The 22,859-nt window shown below is 37.6% G+C and overlaps 1 protein-coding gene across 4 annotated transcripts in view; it reads left to right on the forward strand.

Annotated features, from left to right (window-relative positions):
* The window catches only part of PLA2G4A (phospholipase A2 group IVA), a 160,799-nt gene that overhangs the window by 60,816 nt on the left and 77,124 nt on the right, over window positions 1-22,859 (forward strand). For 3 of the 4 annotated variants that reach the window (XM_067728953.1, XM_067728955.1, XM_067728954.1), the window contains exons 4-5: window positions 10,848-10,996; window positions 11,705-11,818. In XM_067728953.1, the coding sequence (XP_067585054.1) occupies window positions 10,848-10,996; window positions 11,705-11,818 (263 nt within the window). Of the gene's footprint in view, window positions 1-10,847; window positions 10,997-11,704; window positions 11,819-16,310; window positions 16,463-22,859 lie in introns of those variants that run through there. The other variant, XM_067728957.1, reaches the window with a different exon arrangement.

Raw genomic sequence — 22,859 nt, forward strand, 5'->3', positions numbered from 1 at the left:
GAAATTGAGAGAAGAGTGTATGGAAACTTCTTCTTCTAAGACATCAGAAAAGAACTTAAGTATGAATAAATACAATTTTCAATTATAAATATATCTTTTAAATTGTGAGGTATAGGGAAGAGAAACTGGAAGAGAACATTTAATCCTCTCCTTTTGTTTTCCTAGTGAAGTGTGAACCTGAGTTGTTTTCTTAGATGAGGAATAGTGAGTAGTGACTTGAGAAAAGCAGTAAAAGTTTGAACAGCCATGTGGAGTATGGAAATAAAAAAGAATAGGGATTAGTATATGTTTGGTCAGGTTAACAGTTAAATGGTCATTGGACTATGCTGAAGTAACTAATAGCGGAGCATTCTTTTCTCCTAAGATCAATTTAGAAAACACAGATTAAATTAAGTTTTAAAAATGTCTGAAGGATTGAAAATCTGCTGAGTCAACTGGGATTTGAGGGACCAGGATCTCAGAGAGGAGAAAAGTCATTGAAGTAGGCCCAGTATTCTGCAAGCCACTTTCCTCTCAATCCACTGTGGAATCTAGGTGGATTTGGGGGCGATGGGGATGCGAGACGTGGCCAAGCAGTGAAGAGTCAGGGAATCTACTAGAGCTTTGGCAATCTCAAAGGACTTGGGGACATAAAAACTGGATTTCAGAACCAAGTCAGTTAGAATTTGAGGGACAAGAACCCTGAGAGAAGGGAAGCCTAGAGAAGCTTGCAAGTCAGTGCCTTCACCATGTGCAGGAGACAAATTCGTAACCTGTGCAGGGCAACAGACTAAGAAGCAAACGTAAAATACAAGAGAAGCAAAGAAGAGTTATTGGCAGTCTCACAGTGCTAAGAGGGGAAAAAATTGGGTATCAGAACTGCCAAATAAAAGGGGCCTAGAAAACACCCCAGGCTCTCAGTTGAAAAGCTTTGGGTGGGAGTGAATAAGAAGTAGACTAAATTTTACAAAGATTTAAGTCAATTCAATTTTTGATTAAACTGAGTAGATCCATCCCATTCACACTGCCTGCCGGAGAATAAGATGGGTCCTCTGAGGAGGTAGGTCTAGCTCTGGAACAATTTTTCATGAAAAGTTCTGGCATTCAGTCAAGAATTGCCAGGTAGACCCAAAAAGTAAGATCAAGAAAAATAGATAGATTCCCCAAGTATTGGATATGGACTTTAAAATAACTAAGATTAATATGTTCAAGAAAATAGGTGGCAAGGTGGAGAATTTTACCAGGGAACCAGTTATATAGAAAAGAAGCAAATGGAAAATTTGGAATTAAAAACACAATAAGTGAAAATTGAAACTCAGTAGATGGGTTTGCCATAGTTTGGAGACAGTTGAAGAGAGGGAATTGGTAAACTAAATAGGTCAGTAGAAAGTATCCAGGCTCAAATACAGAGAACAAAAAAATGAAATAAAATATAGAATTAAAGCATAAGGAATATCTGGGCAAAATTTAAATAAAACACTGGGGAAGAGAAGGAGATTGGGGCAGAAGTAATATTTGAAGAGATAGTGGCTGAGAATTTTCTGTAACTGATAAAAATGCTGTGTTATTAACTTAAGGATAAATACAAAAAATACTAATACTGTGCATATTGCAGTAAAACTGCTGAAAACTAAAGACAAAGAAAAAAAATCCTAAAAGCATCCAGAGGAAAAACAATATATTCAACAAAGCAAAAGACTGAAAGTAAATTCCTCACCAGAACAGATAGAAGCCATAAGATAACAGAATGACATTTTTGAAGTGCTGAAATAAAATAACTGTCAAAATTATTCTGAAGAAGTTGAAAAAAGTTAGAGGACTTATACTACCTGATGTCAAGGTTTATTATAAAACTCTGATAATTAAGACAGTGTGGAATTGGTGCAAGCTTAAATGAATAAACCAGAAAGTCTGGAAGTCCAGAAACAGACGTATATGACTACTTGATTAACAAAATGTTTATATTGTAGTATTAGGGTTAAAGACAGCATTTCCAATAAATGACGCCGAGTTTACTGGTTTTATATATATATATATATGTACATATATATATGTACTTATATATTTATATAAAGAATCTTCACACCTATCTCACACTTTACACAGAAATTAATTCTAATTGCATTTTAGATATAAAGGTAAACAGTAAAGCAAAGGAGATTTTTTGGAGAAGTCAGTGCAGACAATTTTATGACATTGGAATAGCTAAAGTTTTCTTAAACAAAAGGAAAAAAAGCATGAATCATAAGGAAACAGGTGGATACACTGGACTATATTAAAATCAGGCATTTCTTTTTATCAAAAATATCATAAAAGTGGTGAAAAGATAAACCTCAGATTGGGAAAATATATTTGTAATATATGTGTCTGTCAAAGGACTCATATCCAGAATATGTAAAGCACTCTATAAATCAATTAAAAAACAGGCAATCTAACAGAAAAAAAAAATGGACAAAAGACTTGAGTATGCCTTTCACTCAAGAGACTATCCAATAAAACACATAAAGAAATATACAACCTCATATAGTCATCCAAGATGTGTGAATTAAATCCATACTGAGATACCGTTACATATTCACCAGATGTTTAAATTACAAAACTATTACATGTTAAGAATGATTGCTGCCATGTAAATATTAACATCAGGGTGTACAATAGCATAATAATTCCATGTCCAAGTAATTCCATTCTTAGGAATTTCACAACAGAAACGTAAAAATGTGTGCAACAAATGCCATGTACAAGAATGTTCATAGCAGCACCATTAGTAATAGCCCAAACTAGAAACAATCCATATGTCCACTAAAATGGATAAATGTTTTATGGAATGCTCATACAGTGAAACAGTTTACATTAATAATTAATGAATGTGTTATTCTGCACATGCCAACATGGATGAATCTTACAAACTTAATGGTGAGCAGAATAAGCCAGACCCAGGAGTATATACGATTCTTGGTTCTATTTATATAAAGATAAAAAACAGGTAGAAATATTATTTGGTGGTAGAAGGTAGGGTAGTGGTCACCCTTCTGGAGGGAGGTGAGGAAGGCCTCTGGAGTGCTGGCAATGTTCTATATCTTGATCTGGGTGGTGGTATCCTGGGTGAGTTCATTTTATGAAAATTCAACAAACTGTATGCTTACAATCATCTGATTTTTCTGCATGTATCTTATCCTTCAATAAAAACGTTACATTAAGGAAAGAACTAAACTGTTATTGAAATTCATACGTTTATAGTGAGGCTAACCATCACTTTCCTAGGGTTTATACCAGCAGCTCTGCTGGCATAGGGCAGGGATAGTGAAGAAGTTGGCTATCATAAAACATTTAAGTTTTTCAGCCTTTATGTTTAAAAGCTTTAAGTTCACCGTGTAATTATCATTATCACTAAATCATAAACATTTAAAGGAGTGATCACATTGGAAAATAGTATTCAGAGGCATTCTTTCAACAAATTATCATTTAATTTTTGGTCTTACTATGGCATTCTCACTTTGGTGATAATGAAGCAGAACACTTGAATATCAGTCCATCACCTCGAATAGATTGCTAACTCACGCACCCACACATACTTTATTCTTGGTTTTGTTTTCATGTGGTCACTTGAAAATGTATTTAATGGCTTAAGAGAAACAGACGTGAATTACTGGATTGTGCTGAATATAGTCCATGGGCAGAATATCCACGACGAAGTATGTTGACTTCTCAATGCCGAAACGTTTCTACTTTTCTGTGGGTGTTATTATACCATTGTTCTGTATTTGATTGTCATAATATACTTTAAATCCCATTTTTCAAACTTGTGTGCATAAATATCGTTCTGGTCAAGTTGTTAAAAATGCAGATTTCCAAGCCCTCACAGAAGACTGAAAATGCAAGGTGTCTACATTTTTAACACTCCAGATGATACTGTGAAGATACTCTAGTGGACTGTGTTTTGGAAAACACTGCTTTATGCTCACCATCAGTGGACCATAGCTATTCAGAATAGGATATTTTGACTGTGGATTTGGGAGGGCGTTTCCTTTGGGTTTTGTTTTTGCTGTATATTACATGAATTGTAACAGGTTATGGGTCATCTTTATTTGAAGCAAAGGGTTTAAGTTGCTACTGAGCAAAATGGATATGAGAAAGCAAATGGAGCATATTTAAAATCGAACTTGGAGTTTAGAAGCTGCCACCAGCTCCTGTGATGAATCATATAATATATTACTCAGACAAAGCCAAAATGACAGATGGACCTGTTATGACTTTAGGCGGGCACTCCTTCAACTACTGAAATTTATAAGGAGTTTTATAACCCGGGAACTCTGAAGCTATTTGTGGTGCCTGTAGTTTCATGTCTACACGCATCAGCTCTGTATCCCACACCCCCAACGTTTTTGTTAGTCAAGATTTAGATAAAAGGGTAAGATGTAAGTCTTTACCCACACATTATATCTTTACCTTACCACCTGTTTTCGCTGGAGCTAATCAAGGGGAAGCTGAATCAGTGACTCAACACCCAGTTACCCTATAGGCATTAATTCCCAAAGGCATGAAATAAGTACAAAGGCGAGAAAAAAAAAATTCTTTTCCTGTGTTTGACTTTTTTTTTTTCCCCCTCAATGCATTTCTAGGAACTTCTCTAAAGCATCGGGCTAAGTTTTGCTGTCAAAATGGACTGCTTCCCCCTTTCAAAGGTTCCACGCGCTACCATGCCAATGAAGATTATAGATATGTTTTAAAAAAAACTGAGCAGAGATATGTGATTATCTTAATCCAATTTTAAAATAGCTTCTTAAAACTTCTTTTCATCCTGTGGTGTCTACCACTGCTACAGCTGTTTCTTAACTTGCAAAGATTAGCAATGATGCAGATTGCAGTATCACAGTTTACAGCTGTCAGTGGTTTCCCACTGTTTAGCACGCTTTGGTGTCTCATTAATGACGCAAGAGGAGAAACTAGAAAAACCACCAGTCTTGAGAAAAATTTTAGAGTATTGACTTTTTTTAAAGTAAAAATAAGAATCTAAAATGACAGCTTTGAACTGGATTCCAAATTTTAAAAGAAGTCTGTTGATGTTTTGACATATAAACATAGGGTTGGCATCTTGCTGTATGGTAATTTCTTTATTATTTTGTCAGTTAGAATTTGGAAAAGCATATGACCCACCGAGAGTCCAAAATGGCTGAGAAGATGGTAATATCGCTGGTTGACTTATACCACTTCAGTTTGCTGCATTCTGTCCCTATCTGGTTCCTCCCAAGGAACTTTACTTTCTACTTTCTCTTTCTTGTTTGACCCAAGAAAACCTGTCCTTCCTCTTGTTCAAAGATTCAAATGAAGATTAAGCCTCAAAAGGCCATTTCTCCACCTACAACTTGACTTTATGTGTGTGTAATAACCTGGGTGACTGAGTTATTAGTCATTGGTGGAGTGTATCTGCTTGTCTTCCATTTACTCTTGCCTCTAAAATTAGACTATTAGCATTTGACTCACTTCCATATTTCAAATCTGCACTTTTGTGTTTGGCTCCCTATCCAAGCCAAGCCAAACTGCTTTTTTTTTTTTCTTTTTTTGACACAATTAAAAAAGGCTGTGTATTCATAAACTTGCAGCAAGTGAACCTATTTGCTGTGTTTTGGCAAGACTTCCAAGGTGTTAGAAGAGCGAGTGTAAGTGCTATAGATTAAAAAGAGGAATTCCTGAGAAAATCAGTGATCTGCAAGCGTTCTATTAAGGTGAGATTTTTGGAAATGATCTTTGGTCCTTAGATACATTTGGTAGTCTTTGGATGCAAAGGTATAAACAAGCAAGTTAGAATATTTCAATAGAGGAAGGATTGTTCTGAGTTAGAGGCAAGGGCTTTTTGTGGTGGGCCATTTTTTGGAACAAGTAGGAGTCCATGGGATGCTTTTTTGTGCAAACTGTCATAATGGTCCTTAAAGGGGTGGTTCCCAGGGCAGGCAGTTCCTCAGAACAAAAAAATTCCAGCTTCCACACTGACTAGCTGTGTGATCCAAGTCAAGTAACATAGATGTGCTGGCCAAACTGCTTCTTGATGGGCAGTTCCTGGCATAGTAGGCATCCAAATATTTGTTGAATGAATGAATGATGTTTACCATCTGCATGCTTCTCCTTCCTGGCACACTTTTTGTTTTCTAGATTAGCTTTTGCTTGGTTTGTGTTTTCTAATATTTGGGGGAAAACATATAAAAGAGCATTAACCCCATAAGAAAGAACCAGGCTTATGAGATGAGGAAGGGCTACATTTTAATTTTTCTACATTTAATGTGAAGTACCATTGAATATTCTCTTTAAAAGCACATATCTACCTCCATTCAAAAAAGGAAAAATATTTTCTTTATAGTCTTCTACTACCTGATATTCTAAACATGTAGTTATATTTGTGGTTTGCAACCCTGAGTACTGGAGACGTGGCAGAAACATGGTTAAGGAAAAGGAACAGTCATCTCTTGGTTGAGAAGTGAGTTGAGTCCCCTTGTAGCATGTCCTTCTCTTCTTTGGCCCATTTCCTCTTGCCATCCTTCCTGCCAAGTCTTTTGTTTTCTAATTTGTCTTCCATGGTCCCATTGAGAGAGAAAAGCATTGAGTTAGAAATTGCTATATGTAAATGTATCAAACCAACACATTGTATAGCTTACACTTACATGATGTTATATATCAATTATATCTCAATATGAAGAAATAAATAAATGAAATGGGAATAACTATTTCCTCCTAAAATAAAATATCAAAAGTGTGAACAGAACATGACCTACATCAGATCAACTAGAATAATTGTTGAAAAATGCAGATCCCTAGTCCCATTACAGATCTCCTGATTATGGGTCTTATGGGATGTGGGTCAAGGGTCTGTATTTTTAATCAGAACCCTAGGCATTTATCTTTTTTCTTCTCTTTTCTTCTCTTTCCTTTCCTTTTCTTTTTTCTTTCTTTCCCCCTTCCTTCCTTCCTTCCTTTCTTTCTTGTAGGTTTATTTAGAGAGATACACATTCCATAGACACAATAAGGTCTGTCTCAAAAGGTGAGAAGGGCCTTGGAGGAAAACACACTCCACAGACAGAGTGTGGGCCATCTCAGAAGGCGAGAGGCCCTGAAATGTGTGGTGGTTAATTTTCCCTAGGCATTTACCTTGCACTCTCACTTTTGAGACTCCCCTGCCCTTGACCAATGATGCATAAGCTGCAAGTGGAAAAATTAACTAAAAGGCAATCCCAAATGCTAATACCTCATTTGTAGATTTTCCCACTTAACAATAAAAAAGCCCACTTAAAAAATCTGATGACCACATAGAAGAGCTGTGAAGGACATTGATTACATTATTTGACCATAACTACTGTGAAAGGACAAAGTATATTTTTTAAATTATTTTTTTAAAAACTATTCTTTGAAAGACAATCATTTAAGAACTATCATTTTTGCTTTTCCTTTGTTTTCAATTTTTGTATCTTTTTTTATGAACCTCTGCACCTCTCTCTCTTCCTCTCTTTCCATCCTTACCCCTTCCCTCCTCTTTTCTTCCTGCTTATCGCCCTTCCTCTTCTTCTCCAAAGCTCTTTTCCACCTCCTCTTTCCATAACAAGCCATACCTATGATCCCATCTTTAGCACTTAGGAGCATGATGTCATTGAGAGGATGATTGTTGCAGTCCCATCTTGCTCTGATACTTATAGCTGTGTGATATTGGACAGATTGCTTAACATCTCTCAGTTCTTGTTGCCTCAACACTAAAAGTACTTACCTTATAGTGCTCTTGTGAGATTAGAATGAGACTCATGTATGTGAAGTGCTCAACAGAGATCCTATCAGGCATCACTTGATGGTTGGTTTTTGTGGTTATGAGTTGTAATGGCCACATGGGAAAGGATGAGTTAAAGAGAAAAGTCGAGTCCTTAAGTGAGGAGACCTTAAATATTGTGATAGTTGTTAGGTTCTGAAGATATAAAGATGAGTAAGACTTGGTTCCTAACCTCAAGTTGTTGACAGTCTTGTAGGAAAAGATAGATAGATGTGTAGTTTCCTTTATAAAATATAGTATGTGCAATGCTGTCAGATGAAGGATTCAAAGGAGCCATTAAAAGGGAGTGAAGCAAGTCAGAAAGAGAAAAACAAATACTGTATGCTAAAGCGCATATATGGAATCTTAGAAAAAAAAAAAAGATACTGATGAACCTAGTTGCAGGGCAGGAATAAAGAGTAGACATAGAGAATGGACTCGATGACATGGGGTGGGAGGGCGAAGCTGGGGCGAAGTGAGAGTAGCATCGACATATATACACTACCGAATGTAAAATAGTTAGCTGGTGGGAAGCAGCAGCATAGCACAGGGAGATCGCCTCGGTGCTTTGTGATGACCTAGAGGGGTGGGATAGGGAGGGTGGGAGGGAGGCTCAAGAGGGAGGGGATAACGGGACATGTGTATGCATATGGCTGATTCGCTTTGTTGTGCAACAGAAACTAACACAGCATTGTGAAGAAATTATACTCAAATAAAGATCTATTAACAAAAAAAGGGGGAGTAATCAATATTTCCACATTCAGGGTCAGTTGCCTTGTTGTTAAGTATATGTATAGTGGGAGGAAATTTAAATAGTTCCATTATTTGCAGTTGTTCCTTTCTATTTAAAATGGCACCCAGACAGTATGGTACTGGCACAAAAACAGAAAGATAGATCAATGGAACAGGATAGAAAGCCCAGAGATAAACCCACGCACATATGGCCATCTTATCTTTGATAAAGGAGGCAAGAATATACAGTGGAGAAAAGACAGCCTCTTCAATAAGTGGTGCTGGGAAAACTGGACAGGTACATGTAAAAGTATGAAATTAGAACACTCCCTAACACCATACACAAAAATAAACTCAAAATGGATTAAAGACCTAAATGTAAGGCCAGACACTATCAAACTCTTAGAGGAAAACATAGGCAGAACACTCTATGACATAAATCACAGCAAGATCGTTTTTGATCCACCTCCTAGAGAAATGGAAATAAAAACAAAAATAAACAAATGGAACCTAATGAAACTTCAAAGCTTTTGCACAGCAAAGGAAACCATAAACAAGACCAGAAGACAACCCTCAGACTGGGAGAAAATATTTGCAAATGAAGCAACTGACAAAGGATTAATCTCCAAAATTTACAAGCAGCTTATGCAACTCAATATCAAAAAAACAAACAACCCAATCCAAAAATGGGCAGAAGACCTAAATAGACATTTCTCCAAAGAAGACATACAGATTGCCAACAAACACATGAAAGAATGCTCAACATCATTAATCATTAGAGAAATGCAAATCAAAACTACAATGAGATATCATCTCACACTGGTCAGAATGGCCATCATCAAAAAATCTAGAAACAATAAATGCTGGAGAAAAGGGAACCCTCTTGCACTGTTGGTGGGAATGTAAACTGATACAGCCACTATGGAGAACAGTATGGAGGTTCCTGAAAAAACTAAAAATAGAACTACCATATGACCTGCAATCCCACTACTGGGCATATACACTAAGGAAACCATAATTCAAAGAGTCATGTACCAAAATGTTCATTGCAGCTCTATTTACAATAGCCAGGACATGGAAGCAACTTAAGTGTCCATCAACAGATGAATGGATAAAGAAGATGTGGCACATATATACAATGGAATATTACTCAGCCATAAAAAGAAATGAAATTGAGTTATTTGTAGTGAGGTGGATGGACCTAGAGTCTGTCATACAGAGTGAAGTAAGTCAGAAAGAGAAAAAGAAATACTGTATGCTAACACATATATATGGAATCTAAGAAAAAAAAAAAAAGGTCATGAAGAACCTAGGGGCAAGATGGGAATAAAGACACAGACCTACTAGAGAATGGACTTGAGGATATGGGGAGGGAGAAGGGTAAGCTGGGACAAAGTGAGAGAGTGGCATGGACATATATACACTACCAAACGTAAAATAGATAGCTAGTGGGAAGCAGCCGCATAGCATAGGCAGATCAGCTCGGTGCTTTGTGACCACCTAGAGGGGTGGGATAGAGAGGGTGGGAGGGAGGGAGACGCAAGAGGGAAGAGATATGGGAACATGTGTATATGTATAACTGATTCACTTTGTTATAAAACAAACTAACACACCATTGTAAAGCAGTTATACTCCAATAAAGATGTTTAAAATAAATAAATAATAAATAATAAATAAAATGGCACCCATATCATGCCCTCAGGGGGTCTTTATGTGTAACAGAAAAAGCTGTCACTTCCTTGAGATGCCCACTTCAATCTTATTGAATACCACCATAATAAATAGAGAAATATATTTTGGTTACTAATGTAAATGCCTCCCTTTAGAGTTCTTCAGTGCACAACCTGTACAACCATATAAGGCAGCCTTATAACTACAAGCAATACGTATGCCACACCAAGTTTCATTATTTTGTTTGGCAAATAACATAGTAGGTTAATTTTTTTTCTAATATAAACAATCATGATGATCCTGAACTCATGATCTTGTTGCCATCGTAGTCCTGGGGTGAAGGTTACGCTGTGGTTAGCTGAGTGAGATTGTTATCATTGTCTAGCAGTTGGACTGAGTTGTTGATTGCAGTGACCGTGCCCTCTAGGTGGACAGAGGAATTTTGTATAAAGTACCAAATAAATGATTCCCTCTCACAGGACTGTTGGGAAGTGCAGGGACATAATATGTAAACAGTATATAACCTATGACGTTCTTCTATTATATATCATTTTGTCTCAGACATTTTGAATATGTTATTGCAGATTCATTGAAAATAATCTGATAACACATATTAATTAAAACAAATTAGGAATAATCACATTTTTGCCCCCTTCTCATTTGTGTTTACTGTCTATAGTTGACACTCCAGACCCCTATGTGGAACTTTTCATCTCCTCAACCCCTGACAGCAGGAAGAGAACAAAACACTTCAATAATGACATAAACCCTGTGTGGAATGAGACCTTTGAATTTATTTTGGATCCTAATCAGGACAATGTTTTGGAGGTAAGTGAGTCATTTGGGGACAGTGAGGTGGCCACCATCATGTTGAGGTTGATGCTTGAGTTTGTCCCCTCACTGCCTTCATTCTTCTCAGTTTGATGTAGTTGGAGTCCAGCTGTGCAGTATATGGTAGATGAGCTTCTAGCTACTGCACATCAAGCTATGTGAGTGTCCAGTGGGAAATACAGGAGTTAGGTGGGGCTGGGAAGAATCTGTTATCCTCCTCATGTGCTTTGGAGAAAATATTCGTTCTGTTAGAAAGAGGAGGATCCAAGTACAATAGAATAAAAATATTGTCAATTGATTAGGACTTTAAAATAAATTAACTTTATTAGCTTAAAGTTCAAATAATTAGCTTTAAAATAAGTTCACATAGATCTTTTCCAAAATAGTTGCATAGATTTTCTACATTAATTTCTTTCTCATATTCCAAAAATAGCATTTCCCCAGAGAGGGGATAAAGTTTCATTTTTCAAAGTATGATAGTGTCAATCAGGAAAGTGAAAAGTTAATTATTATGTTAGAAGCAAATGTGGCATTCAGAAACAAAAGACAAAGTATTGTTACCAGTTGAATATTGAAGATTTCAAATGACTGTTAAATATCACTTGAGAATTTTCATTTTTTAAGTGTGATGGAGATTATAGATATAATTTCCAAAGATTCCAGAAAAATTTGATACCTCTGCTCTCTACCTTTTACTCTCTATAGATCACGTTGATGGATGCCAATTACGTCATGGATGAAACGCTCGGGACAGCAATATTTCCCATATCTTCTATGAAAGTGGGAGAGAAGAAAGAGGTTCCTTTTATTTTCAACCAAGTAAGCAGCACAACGAATTATTTTTCAACCTTATGTCAGATAAAATCTATTTAACCTGGAAAGTTGGAGTTTAATGTTTGGAAATCCTTCCTTCGCAGTCTTCCTTCCTTCCTTCCTTCCTTCCTCCCTCCCTCCCTCCCTCCCTCCCTCCCTTCCTTCCTTCCTTCCTTCCTTCCTTCCTTCCTTCCTTCCGTTTGCTGCATTTCTGAAATTTCAATAATTTATTTAAGATTAATAAAACCCTAGAGAAATTATTTATACAGAGCAAACATTGGATTCTGAATTTTATGGGAAACTAGTGTAGTAGTTTATAGCGAGAAATGTAAGCAACTGGTAGACCAGGATTCAGAAAGCTGGTTAATGTATTAATTTCTTCTTTTGGGGAACAGCTTGGTGTTTTTGTTCCTTGGGATGATTTTCAAATCTTCCCCTCACCCACATCTCCTTATCCCTTAACTCCTACCTCCTTTCCTAACTGTTAGCATCCCATATGACCTCTTCCTGAACCCCCATGATAATTACGTGTTGTTCATTGGGACTGAATCATTTAAACTGTGCAAACTCAAATCCTGGTCAGGAAACTGGAATACTGGTTATGCATGCCTAATTACAGACCTAATACATAGTTTATATTTATTCCATGAGTATATACCTATTTAGAAACTGACTTAAGCCCAAAGGACCCTGACCAGTTCATGTAATCAGAGTGACCCAGTTGCCTTGAGGACACTCCAGTCACATACTCCCTGCTGATACCTTTAGCTGCTCCAGGAAGCATGTCTTCTATATGTTTTCTACCCAGTGCTAAGAGATACACTGCCCACATTTCTGTTTACCTCTTTTAAAGTTATTTCATTCATTCATTCTTTCAAACGTTTATTGGAGTCTACCAAGCATTGTGTTGTGTTCAAGGCACATAAAGAAGAATATGGTACAGGAAGCTCTTCCCTCGATTATCTTCATCTGGGGTGGAGGAGAGGTAGGGATTGGAAAAGGAAGTGAACGTAGGGAGATCCGTTTGATGAAAAGAAACCACTACACAGTAAGATAAGTATCAATGAGGTGTGTTCAGAGTGCAGGGGGAAGACAGAATAAAGAAAGATTATGTTGTGAGAGGAGGCCAGAGATGGCTCCATGTCAGTAGATGATTTTGAGCAGGTCCAACAGTGAACATAGTGGTTAATACCTTGTCATTTGAAGCTAGGTTGTTTGGTGTTTAAATCCCAGCTCTGTTTCTTACCATTTGTTTCATCCTGGGGAAATCACTTAGTTCCTCTGAATCTCAATTTGCTCATCTGTAAAGTGGAGATTATATCTCATAGGAGGATCATTATGATTACATGAGTTAGTTATATTTATATATAATATATCCATATAATTATAGATTATAATGTAGATTACATTTAAATACATTTAGATATCATTATTTAATTATGATTTGTATAATTTTATATAAACTATGATTATATATTACTTAGTTTATTAAGTATATAACATTACATATAAAATATTTAACAATAATTGATTCTAGTAATATATATAATACTCACATAGATGTATCTGTACATGCATATAATGCTTATTGCCTGGTACATATTAAGCAGTATATAAATGTTTGTGAAGAACAGAATTTCAGTAGGCAGAGAAGCAGTTATGAGCATTCTAGTTTCTAGGAGAAACTGCAAAGGCATGGAGTTTTGAAAGAATAAAACAAGCTGGGGCATGACAAGTTACATGGCTTGGCAAGTAGGTGTTGGTGAGCAGTGGGATAGAGAGTTAGAAGTGGCTAAATGTTATAACATCGGCAGACCTTACCTATGGCATGTTGCTAGGATTGGTTCTCAATAAACCCTTGTTGAGGGCTTCATAAGCACAATTGGCCTTTCTGAAATATAATGGTTTTTTCCTGCCCTTCAGTCTATGACACAAAGACTGATTTTAAGAGAAGATACTGTAGGAAAACATGCATTTCCTCTCCTACTGTCATTTCCTATGCTTAGGTGTGTAACCCTGGGGCTCTAAAAAAGACTTTCTACATTCCTGAATTTAAAGTAGCTTACATATTTTCTTTAGTGTGCTTGAGAAAACAGTTGGCCAACAGCTTTCTTTCATTAAACTGTTTTCAAGAGTCCTTTGTAGTTTTCATCTGAATGACAATTCTTTGAGTTGGTGACCTGTGATGGTAGTGGGAGAAAAGTAAACGCATAATGGCTGGTTGGGGAGAACCCCCATTTGTCCCCCAGACCATGTGGCGTGTCCTAAGCAAGCCATCCAGCCCCTCCTCATCCCTGAATCCCCGTCTTTCAGAGGAGGACTGTCTTCTGTCTACAGTGTTCACGGAGGTTATAAGAGAAAACAAGTTGCGAGGGAATCGTGGGAGAGGAGATTTATAAACAGTTCTTGGAGATGGTTAAGGCAATCTGATATAATAAAAAGACCATTTGAGTTTGGCAAAGGAAGAACTTATGCTTCAAGCCAAGACATTATTAACAAAAACTCCTTCAAAATTTTGTCATCCAAAAGTTCATACTGAGTCAACATAGAGGGATTTCTGTGGCCAGGAGCCAGCTGGAGAAAGAACAGGAGACTCCAAGTGGAGATTGCCAGATTCCCAGGGTCCTGCTCTACCCACTCAGGGTAGAAACTGGGAACCGGGAGACCTGGGCTCTCATTTTGTCTGTTACTAACCTCCCTCTAGAGTGTTTGAGTTGTCATTCTTTCTCTCTGAGTCTTGTTTGCTTCATCTCTAAAAGAAGGTTTCCATTAACTTTTGGGGGGGAGGTGTACTGGGAGGCATGTGGAATCTTAGATCCCAGACCAGGGACAGTGGAAGTGCACACTCTTAACCACTGGACCACTAAGGTAGTCCCTCCATTAACTTATTTCTAAATACTTTTTAATTTATAAAATTCTGTGCTCTAGAAAGAATATCTTATTTTTCACTTGACTATTTTTACCCAGAAGTTTTCAATGCTTCCCATTTTACAGATATGGAAAAACATGATAGTGTATTAAAAAATCTATATTATGCAGTTTTATAGTACTGACCTATCCATAGATTATTTTTTAATATGAGAATTTGAGCCTTTATTGTGTACCTAAAACTTCGATTAATATTAAGAAAGCTATTAAAAGTTTCATTTTCAAGGAACTAATAGTCTGTTTGGAAAGGAGTAGGCATTCACGAATAAGCTGATGAGTAATATAATAAGCAGTCTCATGAGGCATCTATTCATTGATTTACTTACTTAGGAGTTATTTATTAAACACTGAGTGTGTTCCAGGCAGTATTCTAGGTGATGGGCAAACAGCAGAGGACATGGTGGACGATGGTTCCCAGGGAGCTTGCATGCTGATGGGGAAAGTAAATAGGCAACAGGAAGCAAAAGGATAATCCACACAGTATCGGCTAGTGATAAATACTATGAAAAAAATAAAATAGAGGGATGTGATAGAGAACAGTTGGTGGGCAAGTGAGTTTATATAGTCAAAAAAGGCCTTTCTAAGGTATTATATTTTGCTTCAAATTTTATTATCAAAATTTTCAAGCATATACAAAGTTGAAATATTTCTACACTGGATACCCATGTAACTGCTACCTAGATTCTACAATTAACATTTTATTCTACTTGCTTTTCACATATCTTTCTATCTGTCCGTCCATCAAACCATTTTGATACATTATTTATTTATTTGTTTGTTTGTTTGTTTGTCTTTGTGGCCATGCCATTTGGTGTGTGGGATCTTAGTGCCTCAACCAGGGATGGAACCTGGGCCCTCTGCAGTGAAACTGTGGAGTCCTAACCGCTGGACCGCCAGGGAATTCCCCATCTTGATACATTGAAACACAAACTGCAGACAATAGTATGCTTCATCCCTAAAGACTTCAGCATATCATCAACTAGAGTTCATTATTTACAAATTTATAATTGTAAGTGCTAAATAAATTGTGTAGACAATGTATACAATGAGAGTTATAAGAAGGAATTATTCATCCATTCATTCATTTCACAAATAACTATTGAGCACTTACTGTGTGTCAGACAGTCTTTAGGCACTACCTGTTCAGAAATAAATAAAACACACAGGAATCCCTACCCTCCTGGAACTTATATTCTACTTAGTAAGATAAATAAGTAAAGGATGCCTGTGTTGGATAGTGATAGAGATAAGTGCTAAATAAACCAAGGAAGGAGGAGAGGAGAGTATGCGTATGTTTGTGAAGAGGGTTGCAAATGCAGTTCCAAAACTGTGGCTGAGAAAAGCATCTCTGATGATACCTGAGGGGAGAAGCCACTCTGAGTAGGAAGGTCCTGAAGCAGAAGTTTGCCTGGCTTGTTGAGTAACAGGAAGGAGGAGAGCATGGCTGGAACACAGAGAGTAGTAGGGAGAGTAGTAAGAGATGAGGGTGGGGCATGGGGTTACCGTGGACCATTGTGGTTTACAGTGGTTATCAATGGTATGGGCTTGTTCCTAAAGGAAGGATGTGGTTGGATCACTAAAGGGGTGGAAGGCCATTCTGGTGGAGAGAACAGCCTGAGCCCTTGCTCACAGTTCTGGGACTAGAAAAGACAAGCATGCTCAGGAAATGGTGTCTAGACAAGTGCCAGGGGACCAGAGCATTTGTACGTGAAGGAAGAACAGGTACATGGGGATCAAACTTTAGCAGAGCCCAGATTCAGGAAGTTGGATTTAGATATTATCTTATTGACAGCAGTGAGTCATGGAAGATTTCTGACCAGGTAATGGGGAATTTAGAGCAAACAGCATTTGGCTTTTTCCTCAGAAGTATTACTAAACCGAAAGTTGGTAGGTAAAGATAAAGAATGTTTGATATTAAAAATAAGAAGGCTGATGCAGCTTTAGCAGACTACCTCTGTCGAAAGTGGCCGGTATGAGGAATACGGGGTGACTTGAACCAAGTGTAGCATTAGCTTTAATGCGTCAGTAAGAGTGGAATGGAATGATTGCTTAGTGGCAGTGAGGATCGACTAAAGTTGGAAAGCAGGAATTTTTTCAGCTTTTCCTGAGACTATGATTTATCATTCAACTCAATTTCAGAATGCTCTCTCTCTCTTTTTTAAATTTTTATTTATTTTTTTAAGGAGAAAGCCAATTTGGGTCCACAGTTTTGTTTCCCAGCTAACATTTATAAAATCCAGGTTAGGTTGTGCTTGTTGGAATCATAAGTTTAGAGAATGTCAGAGTTGTCATTTGAGAGAAACTGGTGGGACGTGCAGCTTGTGACCCCAGGCTCCGAGTCAGACAGCCACCGTCTGGGTTGGAATCATGATTCGACTACTTATTCACTGTGTGATGTCAGACAAGTTATTTTTTTTCTCTTCACCTTGCATGCCCCTTTGTGAAACAGAGCTGTATATATATCATACCTACCTCTAAAGGTTGTGGTTATGGTTATGGTTAAATGTGTTAATACATGGAGAGTTTTAGAACAGTGCCTGGCCCAGTAAACAGTAAATAAATATTAGATATTCTCATTTAATTATACTGGCCAGATTGAACTGTTTGTCAAGTGCTTCATGAAACTGACTTAACTGACTATTACACTTACTTATTTGTTTGAACTTACTGATTGAAATGAACTTATTTATATACGGGTAGAGCCTATAAATTTAGTAATCATCGTTTCAACACAGTTCAAAATCAAGAATGCTCTAGTCACCCATTACTGAATATATTAAGTGTGGCTTTGGGTTGCAATATCCCATTTTAAAGCAGAAAGAGTTTCTTCCAAATTTAGTGTGTTTTGTGTAAACAAAGTAGCCCACTTCAAGAAAATCGTGAACATGCTAAGATTTGGAAGTAAGACAGGGAAAAATTACACTTCTTTATTCTCTAGATGAATCTTTATCTTGGCCAATATTCTGAGAAGGTAGCCTCTGATTTTCCACTGTGTCGTGTTTTAAGTTGACGTATTTATTTAGAAGTTAGTGTTATTGTTTAAAAATAGCCATGTCTCACGGTTTCTGTGGTATCTAATTTTGGCTGAATGCTTTCTTTGATTTTTGCTCATTCCTGATTGCAACTTGAAAACGAATGAGAGAGTTCTATAGAAGAGATTGTGACAAAACTTTTAAAAACTGGCAGTTTTGATGGTGAGTCAGTATCAGGATGATTTCACTGGAAAACCATGTATTGATGTGTGAAGACAAAGACTACAATTTAGCAAAGTGAATGAGACCAAGCAGATTTTGGAGGGAAAACAAGAGAAATATATCATTTTGTGAGAAATTTGGGAGATCTTTGGCTAAGATGTGAATGCCATTACATTGATGCAGGGCAGAGTTCAGACGAAGGTCAAACAATTCCTGGCTTTATGAGAGAATGCATTTTTATTTTGGAACACTAGCAATGGAAACTTAAGTGAGTCTGTTTTCATAATTCTACAGTTTATAACTTTTAAATTACAGGGCATTTTAGAGTGCTCTTGTATCCTTGGGGTCCTCTTCTGGACCTAAGCTCCATCAGGGACTAGAACACTTTCAGCCTATTTACTGTTGTTACCCAGCCTGACACACATCAGACACTTCCTTTTTTCTTTTTTTTTTTTTTTGCGGTACGCGGGCCCCTCCCCGCTGTGGCCTCTCCCGTTGTGGAGCACAGGCTCTGGACGCGCAGGCTCAGCGGCCATGGCTCACGGGCCCAGCTGCTCCACCGCATGTGGGATCTTTCCGGACTGGGGCACGAACCCGTGTCCCCTGCATCGGCAGGCGGACTCCCAACCACTGTGCCACCAGGGAAGCCCAGACACTTTCATTTCTGAATGCACTTATGGGAAATATAGAAAATCTGAGAAGTGCTCAGACGGGCATAATGAAAGTAAATGAAGTTTAAAAAAGAGAAAAACAAGAATGTGAGAGATTTCCATTTGGAGAAAAAAAGATAGTGTTTTGGCTCGGTACTAGTGCTCTAGGAAATCTGGTTTATTGTATAATAGCTGATGATTACACAACTCTTTCTGAATTTCCAGTGTCCACATAAAGAAAAGGGACCTTAAATTAAGAGCAAAGAGATTGTTGTCAAATAAAAGGAAGAAAACTCTGTGTGATAGAGTGAAACATGGCTACAGGGAAAATAGTGTGCTTTTTAATCTTTCAAATCTTTTAAGACTGTCTGGGTTATCTGGGGAGACACAATTATCCTGAATTCTTGGGTGATGGATTATATGATTCCTGGTAATAAATGCTAAATTAATTAAGAAATTAGATATATTAACTAGACTTACTGTGGTGATCATTTTGCATTATACACAAATATTGAATCATTATGTTACATACCTGAAACTAATATGTTATATGGCAATTATCTCTCAGTCAAAAAAATGTTAGTTTTTAGTGTTATCAAAAAGTCACATGTGTTTAAAAAGATGATTTTAGCAGTGTATCATTCAATTTTAAACATGCAAAATTTATTTACATGTGACCTTGTTTGTATTGGTGGGATTGTAACTTCTACTCTGCACTTGAATTGCCTATTTGTTAGATCCACATATGATTACTTCTTCATAGGATGAAGTTACAGTTTATGGAAACATGATTTTTTGCAAAAGTTGCCCTTTTTTTGGATATAATTTTATTTGCTATCTTGCATAGGTCAGGTAAATACAGGTAAAGCAAAAAATATTATGTAATTCTCTTGAAAGATATAAATGATTATTGAATCAACATGGTAATAAGTTGCTCTTTGCTTCTACCAAGGGGGGGAAAAAAGAGTTAATTGGGGCTTCCCTGGTGGCGCAGTGGTTGAGAGTCCGCCTGCTGATGCAGGGGACACAGGTTCGTGCCCCGGTCCGGGAAGATCCCACATGCCACGGAGCGGCTGGGCCCGTGAGCCATGACCGCTGGCCCTGTGCGTCCGGAGCCTGTGCTCTGCAACGGGAGAGTCCACAACAGTGAGAGGCCCAGGTACCGCAAAAAAAAAAAAAAAAAAAAAAGAGTAAATTGACTCAGTAGGGATCAGAATTCAAAATAAAGGTTTATTGAAAGTGAAGTTTGTAAATACTGGAGTATTTTAGTAAGAGAAGGCATGGCATATTAGATGAGCTCTTTACTAATAGGATAGATTTTCAAGTTAAAAATTATTTGACTGTGTGCATCTTTTGGAAATAATTTTAACACTTAAACACTTTATTTATTCATTTATTTATTTTGTGGTGCGTGGACCTCTCACTGTTGTGGCCTCTCCCGTTGCGGAGCACAGGCTCCGGACGCACAGGCTCAGCGGCCATGGCTCACGGGCCCAGCCGCTCCACGGCATGTGGGATCTTCCGGGACCGGGGCATGAACCCCTGTCCCCTGCATTGGCAGGCGGACTCTCAACCACTGCACCACCAGGGAAGCCCGGAAATAATAATTTTAAATGACTTCCTTAATGCCAGGCACTATGCTTGTTGCATTAGCTTTATTATTTCAAAATGACCCTGGGAAGTTTGCAAGAGAATTCGTGGGTTAGATACTTTTAAAATTATTTTTAAGTCTGAAATGACTTTTTAAAAAATAGTTTCTCTCCTATAGTTCCCCTCCCCTGCCCCAACTGAACATCTCCCATTGTAAGCATCTAAAATTGCTTTCCACTGTGGAATTCAAAAAAGAGATTGTTGTTTCCCCCCAAGAACATACAATGAGTACAGCCTGCTTCTCACATTAATAATTCCTAGAAGAGGTGGAGCTCTCTTCATTGTCCTTGTTCCTGGCTAAGTATTATGGGGTGGGGGAGACCCAGGGGAATTTGGTCTCCTTTCCTTCTAATTGCCTTGATAATACAAGCCACCTGGAAGAGTGTGATGCAGAGGTGCTTCATGGAGTGTGTGGGAAGGAGTTTACAATAATTGTTTAATGCCTCACAGGAAGCACATATTTTTGTGGCACTTTTATATGAATGACATGTTCCAGGTGAAAGACGCAGAGAGATTGTGAGTGTCCATCTTCATAGCATGTCTGAACATAGTGCATCAAGAGGGAAAATTTTAAATTTCCTCCAGGTTGTGAGTGGTCCACTTGGGCAACACATGGAAGTAAGGATCAGAATCCATGTGACAAGAAACATGGCAGCACCTTCTATAACACTCCGAATGGTGGAAAAATCCTGTGTTTTCTCTTCTCTCATCCTGCTTTCATTTAAAGAGTCTTAGCAGTCTGTCTAGGATCACGGATGTCTCAGCCAAGAAATGTTGCAGATGGACGTAGAAGGGATATTCTTATGGAGAAGACAAATATGAACATAAACATAGCGCAGCTAATTTTCCTTTTGTTAAATTGTTGGGACAAGTAGTCATTAGATATATTCAGGCATCAGATTTTTTTCTTTTCTTTTTTTTGGCTGTGCTGCACAGCTTGTGGGATCTTAGTTCCCCGACCAGGGATTGAACCCATACCCTCAGAAGGGAAAGCACAGAGTCCTAACCACTGGATTGCCAGGGAATTCCAAGGCATCAAATATTTTAAAATGTAAAATGTTTAGGGATCTGCCAGTTGAGAAGCCAGCTTTTTCCCCAAACATTTTCTGTCATGAGATGGCACATGGGAATAGGAAGCCCATTCCAGCTTTGAATCTTCCCATTTGTTAGACTGGAAACTAAATATTGAGCTCAAACTCAGCTCAAACTTCATATTGAGCTGTATTCTTGTTCTTTTAATTTCCATTCTTCCTTGGTGCTTTTGCCCTTTCACGATAAAAACCGTAAATCTAGTCTCATTTTAATAGCAGCTTTCATGTATTTCTTTAAAACAAGCAGACTGTGTTTTACCCATGTCTCATTTTTCTAACTAAATATCTGAAGAAGTGACCTCATTCAATATAAAATGTTTTCCAAGCCCACTTTGGGAAAGACTCCATTTGAAAGTGGAAATGGGGATGTGCTGGGATGTGGTCTGAGCAGTGCTTTCATTGATAGAATGCACAGCAATTACATTAATTGTTTAGAACCCAATTGTCTTTTTGACTTAAAACTGAACTACAGTACATCAGGGCATGTATAATTCCATTTGTACTAGGATTCTTGATTATTTTATTAACTTCAAAGCAATATTTCTATTCATAGAAGTCCACACATAGGAACTGCTGTCTGGGTGGGACCAGCCCATGATTTTATCGCTAGTAGCAATGAAAATTTTTTTTAATTTAATTTAATTTTTTATACAGCAGGTTCTTATTTGTTATCTATTTTATACACATCAGTGTATACATGTCAATTCCAACCTCCCAATTCATCCCATCACGAACCCCCACACTTGCCTTCCCCCCTTGGTGTCCATACGTTTCTTCTCTACATCTGTGTCTATATTTCTGCCTTGCAAACAGTTTCATCTGCACCATTTTTCTGGATTCCACATATATGTGTTAATGTATGATACTTGTTTTTCTTTTTCTGACTTACTTCACTCTGTATGACAAGTCCAACCACATCTCTACAAATGACCCAATTTCGTTCCTTTTTATGGCTGAGTAATATTCCATTGTATATAAGTACCACATCTTCTTATCCATTTGTCTGTCAATGGGCATTTAAGTTGCTTCCATGACCTGGCTATTGTAAATAGTGCTGCAATGAACATTGGGGTGCATGTATCTTTTTGAATTATGGTTTTCTCTGGGTATATGCCCAGTAGTGGGATTGTTGTGTCATATGATAATTATATTTTTAGTTTTTCAAGGAACCTCCATACCGTTCTCCATAGTGCCGGTATCAACTTACATTCCCACCAAACAGTGCAAGAGGGTTCCCTTTTTCCACACCCTCTCCAGCATTTGCTGTCTGTAGATTTTTTGATGATGCCCATTCTAACCAGTGTGAGGTGATACCTCATTGTAGTTTTGATTTGCATATCTCTAATAATTAGTGATGTTGAGCAGCTTTTCATGTGCCTCTTGGACATCTGTATGTCTTGTTTGCAGAAGTGTCCATTTAGGTCTTCTGCCCATTTTTTCATTGGGTTGTTTGTTTTTTTTAAATATTGAGCTCCATGAGATGTTTATATATTTTGTAGATTAATCCTTCATCCATTGATTAATTTGCAAATAT

Source organism: Pseudorca crassidens, chromosome 2 (assembly GCF_039906515.1).
Source record: "Pseudorca crassidens isolate mPseCra1 chromosome 2, mPseCra1.hap1, whole genome shotgun sequence".
NCBI classification, from domain to species: domain Eukaryota; kingdom Metazoa; phylum Chordata; class Mammalia; order Artiodactyla; family Delphinidae; genus Pseudorca; species Pseudorca crassidens.